The following is a 7,488-nucleotide window of genomic DNA, read 5'->3' as shown; positions in this document are numbered from 1 at the left end:
TTTTTTTTTTTTGTTTCAGGTGCAACCTTTCTCGAACGTGGGATTTTAATTTCTAGTTTAATTGTATTTTGATTCCTCTAGTTTAAATTATGTGTAACTCTATCCCTTTGCACTATTTTAAAAATGATGCAAATTTAATCTGTCCGTCAATTTCTTTCAACTTAAAATTTCCAAATTTAGTGGAAACTTGAAAAAACTTTGAAGGAAAAAAAAATCGAGATGATTCTTTTAGTTATTGGAATTTGAATAATTAAAAATAATACAGACTAAATTAACTTAAAAAACAATTCAAATTTAAATACACCTATAATTTAATATTCCCTTTGACAACCCCACATGAGCAAATGAATTGGAGACAACCTTTGAAAACTGAGAACAGCACATGCTAAAGACGTACGTCACGCTATATTCATTGGTTTCACTACTATTATATTATTATATTTTATGGGTGTGTATATTTATATATGCAATAATGCAATTATAATGTCTATATACAGCTATATATATGGATATAGATGAGGACAAAAACTGCTAAAGGGTGAGTTACATTACAGATATCAGTGGCGTATACGATAACAGAAGAAGATATGGAGATAGAGAAGAAGAGTGTGGAAATGGACAGTGGCGAGGTTACTGAGAAGAAGAACAAGAAGAAATCACAGCAACGTCGTGGTGGTATCAGAACATTACCTTTCATCCTTGGTGAGACAACATTCATATTATTGTTTTTATTTTATCATATTGTTTTGTTTTTTTACCATTATAACAGGGTTTACCATTTATGAAAGAGTTATTATTTACTATTAGGGTTCCCTAATATCAGTTTTAATGGGTCTTATTTGTCTTTTAAAATGGTTGAATTGCTTTAAGAAAAACAAGATTATAACAGAGGATTAGAAACTGTCTTGTAATTCTGGTCATTTACACTTGATGCATGTCTTATTTTTGCTCATAATGATTAGGTTAACTTTACAATTATCATTTTACTCTCTCTATTTTAGTTTTTTAAGTTAAAAATAGTAGCTAGTGTAAATTTATTTCCATTTTTGCATCAATTCTTAATATATATATATATATATATATATATATATATATATATATATATATATATATATAAAGAATTGTTAAATTTATATTTTAGGTTACTATGGAGTCTATGACCATTAGACTAAAATACGAAAAAGACTGATTTATAAAAAGTCAGGGTAATGCTTGTATATTTTTTACGAACATGCATGAAATTATATTATATTGCATAGATGTTATTTCCTTTATTAATTAATCATAAATTGATAGGAAAAACTTCACAAATCATGTGTCAGTAATATAACCATTTTAAGTCAAGTGGTTACCTAATTTACTATTGGAAAATGATACTTGAACAACCATTTTTGACAACATTTAGATATGCGCACACGTGTCAAAATCTGAGTGGTCCATTTTCATTTAATTTTTCCAACTGGATCACTCAGATTTTGACACGTGTGCGCGTGTCTAAATGTTGTCAAAAATGGTTGTTCAAGTGTCATTTTCCTTTACTATTATAGTGACTCGATCTTTCGTCTTGTACGGCTTATATATAACTTATCTTTCTAACTTATCATTATTTTAAAGTTTATATAAAACTTTAAATATAATTAACATATTTATCAAAAGTAATTGATATATATATATATATATATATATATATAATTTTTTTTATTGCTTTGGATATGTATTTATTGATTTCAATAATAACTAATTTCTCCTATAAGGATTTAAGGATGTGGTGACCATTTCTAATAAAATTTCCATTTACAATTATGTATACTTTTCCCACTAGTGCAGAAAGGGCTTTAGACGTCTGTTTTTTTGGCCTTTTGACGTTCGACGTACACCCGCCGTTTATGTGGGTGACGTTACTTAGACGTCCGCTGTGTCAGGACGGACGTCTATATAGACGTCCGTCCTGACAAGCGGACGTCTATATAGACGTTCGTTGTGCAAGACCCTAAACGTCCGTTTGGGGGGCGGACGTCTATAATATTATAGACGTCTGCTTCCTCCCAGGACGGACGTTTTAGGGCAGACATGGGAGTTGAAGCGTTGATTTTGTTCAGCCCCTTAAACGTCCGCCCCGCTCCACGGACGTCTATAATATTATAGACGTCCGTCCCCCCGCACAACGGACGTCTAGAGTTTCACTTATTTACGAAAATGTCACCGGTCAATTACTTACTTTGGGCCTTTTGTGAATGGACGTCTATGGGGGGACGTTAAAAGCCAATTCTGCACTAGTGTCCACAAATTAAATTAAAAAGTGATAAAGTTCGGTAGTACTTGGACCAATAATTTGATGGTGTAATATTTACTTTGAATTAATGACATATTCTCCAATAAAATTCATTTAAAAAACTAATATTTTCTAATAAATATTTGTGTCACCTTTTCATTAATACATTCATTTTATTTAAAATTACCTCTCAAAATATATGTTATGGATATTGTAAATTTAATATTCTATTATTTTATTTCGGGTTAAATATGTTTTTAGTCCTTCAACTATCAAATGTTTTTTGGTTTAGTCTCTCTTTCAAAGTTTGTTCCACTTTCATCCTCTTGTTAATGAAACTGGAATTTTTAGTTCTTAAAAACTGCTTTAAATTTTCAATGAACTTGGCAACGGTGTGCCACGTTTTCATGGCATGTCAGAAATTGAAAATTCAGGTGAAAATGCTTTGGTTCTCTTCCTCGTTACCATGGCTAACGGTTCTCTCCCTCTCTCCGCCTCGGCCTCCACCCTCAACACCATCACCTTCACCCCGGCCTTCCACCTCGATCCCACCGCCTCTCTGGAAAGCCTCTCATCTCGCCGTTCCTGCTGGGTGCGCGACGCCAAGTATTTGGGTCGGGTTCATCCCACCGTTAATCTTTCCCCTCTCCTCTCTCATTTTAAAACCTTCTACAGCGACTGGAGTTGATACATTAGACTAAGTCATACGTTACCGTGTTTAGGCCAGTAATGTCAATCTTCTTGGGTATAGTGTTTTTACCTTGTCTTCATATAACTTATAGTGTTTAATTGTTCTATATGGCGATGGTTGGTCCATTATTTAAAGTTAAAATGTTATCTATTTTTGTTTATTGTAATCTGATGAAACTCTAGGGTTCAGTACTTATGGTGTACACACAATAAGTAAAAAATCAGCAGAAAAATGTTGTACTTTTTTCTTCCTACCTTCATCTGCAGTCCATCTTGGCAAAGCTAGAAACTCTCAATGAGTAATGGCTAGTTTTGAATGCTAATGAACTCACATAAAATTCTCTTTTATCCTGTTCTGTTACTTCAAAAACTGTGGAGTTTCAGAATCATTGGAGTTGATACATAAAAATTCTCAATGAGTAATGGCTAGTTTTAAAAGACCAATTTGTGATAGGGAGAGGAATACAATGTGTATATAAAACCATGGAAGTACTGTAACATGCACTGTTTTAGTCTTACCTTTGGAGACATCTCTATATTTTATACTTCTGGTGTCATTGACCATGTTAGTGCGGAGCTTATTGGTGTATTAGACCTCTTTTGATACAACTTTTACTATAAACGGATCTTGAACTCTTTTAACCATATGTTTTGCTCGACACACGCTGTAGATATCAAACTTGGCACATGGTTGGATCAATATATAATGCTTTCCTAAATGATTTCAGAGCCTCTGGATAAAGACCTCTGGCTTCAAAAAGTAAACCTGCAAAAACCTATCCTATGAATTTTGCTACCTTAACAAAATGAGACTTAATAACTTAAGGAAGTTTGGAATGTAAAACACGTTAAGCTTCAAATAATTTAAGATTCCTCATTTTTGTGGAGAATTATATCCTTTCTAAAATTATATTGAAAACAAACGATATATTCTTTGTGTGCCATCTAGAAGCAAAATAAGGATTAATAGCCTCATATTTCTCCAGACAAACTTCAACATCCTGCCACTGTGATAAGACCATATACACATTGGATAAATATATTTCCATTTCCAGTCTTCTGTCACAGTTTCCCTTTCTCTTCTGTATGACAAAATTAAAGTTATTCTACATATATTAAAAAGGTAGAATTTAAATAAATTTTTAATATTCTTTTCCCCTTACTTGTCGTGCTTAAACTTTTATTTTGGACATGAAGGATCACTCTCCCTCAGTGTAAATCGGATTACATTTATTTTGAAAGAATATTTGATTCCTTCTTTAGTGTAAATCTTATTGTCTGCACAAATTTTTGAAGCTAGAAGTAGCTCCTTTATGCAGTTTGAGTTCTCTTTGTGATTCAGAGAGTTCCTTAAAAGATCCAAAGCATTCGTATGTTTCTCCACAGTAACAAAGAGCCAGAGTATAAAATATTTCTTTTCTGTCCATGTTTTCCGGAAGCAATTCCTCAACCTGTTGAGCTAGAGCCATGAATTCCACAGAAACACTTAGAGCAAACGAAAGCTGATCAATTAACAAAAGGTCTCATTCAATGTATCGAAGAATTGCATAAGTTGGACCGATGGATTGGTTGTACTAATCATGGATAATATTTTATGTGATTTAAAACATACGGATTCATGTGATTTAAAAGAAATGTATCGAGAAGGATAATTTAAAGGATATATGTAAGTGTAAATTTTTTGGTTAAAGTATAATTCTTAAAATGATATCAAAATAATAGGTTAAAGATTATTTTAGTAAGATTTGCGTTTGTTTGACGTATATTTTACTCGTATCATTAATATTTAGTTTTATAAATAAAATGTATATACTTTGACGTAATGTGTAGAAAGTTTATATCAGATAAAATTAATTTAAAATATATACATGAAATCTTTTACGGGTTGAATTAGATTTAAACTTCAATTTTTTAATATGTCCGGTAAAATATGATTGTATTTTCATGCATAATGTTGAGTTTGACATTGTTTATGAATGTTGAGGTAAATGGTTGTTGGGTGTGTGAATATGCAGCAAATGAATTCTGTGATAGATTTGCAGTAGCTGGTTTCAATGGAAACTTGATAAGTTACCTGACCCAAGTGCTGAACATGCCACTCGTATCTGCCTCAAACATTCTCACTATATATGGTGGAACAGCTAGCTTCACCCCTCTTCTTGGTGCTCTCATTGCTGAGTCCTTTGCTGGTCGCTTTTGGACCATCACTGTTGCTTCTCTTATCTATCAACTGGTTTCTTACCTTCTCCTTTTCTTCATACAATCTCATCATATTCCCACTCACTTACTGAATCTGTAATCACACTAATGACCCTTCCAAATACACTAAATATTTCATTTAAGAAACATGTTTTTTCTCTTGCTTGATACAGGGACTGGTCAGTTTAACAGTATCAGCTATACTGCCCCATTTTCGCCCCCCACTATGCCCAACACAAGTGAATTGCCAAGAAGCCAAACCTTCTCAACTGAGCATATTCTACATCTCTCTCTTCCTCACATCTCTTGGATCAGGTGGCATTAGGCCTTGTGTTGTGCCCTTTTTAGGGGACCAATTTGACATGACCAAAAATGGTGTGGCATCTAGGAAATGGAACCTCTTCAATTGGTACTTTTTCAGCCTAGGATTGGCTTCTCTTAGTGCCTTGACCATTGTTGTTTACATTCAAGACAACACGGGCTGGGGTTGGGGCTTCGGCATTCCAACTATTGTCATGTTTGTATCCATCATTGCCTTTGTGTTGGGGTCACCACTTTACAAGACTCAGAAACCAGAAGGTAGCCCTTTGGTTCGTTTGGTTCAAGTGATTGTGGCTGCTATAAAGAAGAGGAACAAGACTTTGCCAAATGATCCCAAGTTTTTGTACCAAAACAGTGACCTCGATGCTGCTATCTGTCTGGAAGGAAGACTTTTACACACAACTCAATTTAAGTAAGTCAAATATTTGGTTCTCAGGTCTTATTTTCAAAACAGTCATGATATCACATTTCAGCCAATATAAAAAGTATATGATTCTTTTCTAACATTCCATATGCATGAATATGCACTTAACAAGGTAATAAAGGATTTCATATTGATTTCATGAATAGGTAAAATAGCATCAGCTAAGGGGTTTCACTGATCCAACATTGCTAAAAACTTCATAATTGAATATAGTTCATGGATTTGCACGCTAAACATTGCTTCACTATATCCACAGATGGTTAGACAAGGCTGCAATTGTCACAGGGGAAGAAGGCAGAGACTCAAATGCACCACCGAACTGGTGGAAATTGGCCACTGTTCATAGAGTTGAGGAGCTAAAATCCATCATTAGAATCATTCCAATTTCTTCCTCAGGAATTTTGCTCATAGCTGCTTCATCACATCTTCCCAGCTTTGTAATTCAACAAGCTCGCACAATGGACCGACACCTCTCTCACTCATTCCAAATTTCCCCAGCCAACATGTCCATTTTCAGTGTACTAACCTTGATGTCAGGAGTTGTTCTATACGAACGCCTCTTTGTTCCGTTTATCCGTAGGTTCACAAAGAACCCTTCAGGAATCACAACCCTACAAAGAATGGGAATAGGCTTTGTGATTAACACTATAGCCACATTAATTTCAGCACCAGTTGAAGTAAAAAGAAAAGCTGTTGCCGCCAAGTACCACTTATTGGATAGTCCAAATTCCACTATTCCTATCAGTGTGTTCTGGTTGGTGCCTCAGTATTGTTTGCATGGCTTAGCAGATGTTTTCATGTCTGTGGGGCTTTTTGAGTTTCTCTATGATCAGTCACCTGAAAGCATGAGAAGCAGTGCCACTGCTTTGTACTGTATAGTAATTGCCCTTGGGAGCTATGCTGGTACACTAGTTGTATCACTTGTGCATAAGTATAGTGGCAAGGAGGAGAATTGGTTGCCTGATAGGAACCTCAACAGGGGTAGATTGGACTACTATTACTTGCTTGTTACTGGGATTCAAGTCTTGAATATCATTTATTTTGGAATTTGTGTTTGGTTTTACACTTACAAGCCCTTGGAAGAATTTACTCAAGTGAGCATTCACAAGGATTTGGAATTGGAACAGGACAATAATACAAACATCTCATCTGCCAATTCCAAAGATGGTGGAGATGCTGAATAAAGAAAGTAAAGAATATGGTGTATTCCGTTCCACTCGTCATTAGTTTGAATGTATAATCTCAAGGCTTTATCGAAGATCATGTATGAGTATGTCATTTCAATTTATGGTTCTAGCAATGAAACTTGAAACTATTTAAGAATGACAATAATATTACAAAATTGTTTGCCACGTAAAAAGAAAAAAAAAATAACAGCGTTAGTCATTGAAAACTAAATCCATGAGTTTCAAAAGGAGATGGACCTAGATGGAACAAAGCTGAAAAGAAGGATTAAAACCAAATATAGTTAGAAATAAAAAACATAATTAATTCTAAAAAAATATCGACATTATGTGACATTTCATACTATACTATCAAATGGATTCTCCCAACTCTATACTTACAACCCCAAAGACGTATC

At 34.2% G+C, this 7,488-nt stretch overlaps 1 protein-coding gene across 1 annotated transcript; it reads left to right on the top strand.

Moving 5' to 3' along the window:
• Positions 1–537: 537 nt before the first annotated feature.
• LOC124834495 (protein NRT1/ PTR FAMILY 3.1-like) lies at positions 538–7,277 on the top strand. The gene is made up of 4 exons (XM_047309196.2): positions 538–702; positions 4,978–5,195; positions 5,335–5,894; positions 6,163–7,277. Exons 1-4 carry the CDS (start codon positions 588–590, stop codon positions 7,088–7,090), a joined length of 1,821 nt encoding a protein of 606 aa, XP_047165152.1. The 5' UTR covers positions 538–587; the 3' UTR covers positions 7,091–7,277.
• The last annotated feature ends 211 nt before the right edge of the window (positions 7,278–7,488 follow it).

Source organism: Vigna umbellata, chromosome 5 (genome assembly GCF_029865625.1).
Source record: "Vigna umbellata cultivar VRB3 chromosome 5, Vumbellata_1.0, whole genome shotgun sequence".
NCBI lineage: Eukaryota > Viridiplantae > Streptophyta > Magnoliopsida > Fabales > Fabaceae > Vigna > Vigna umbellata.
Note: the sequence above shows the minus strand (reverse complement) of the source record. Positions and strands in the feature narration are given on the sequence as shown.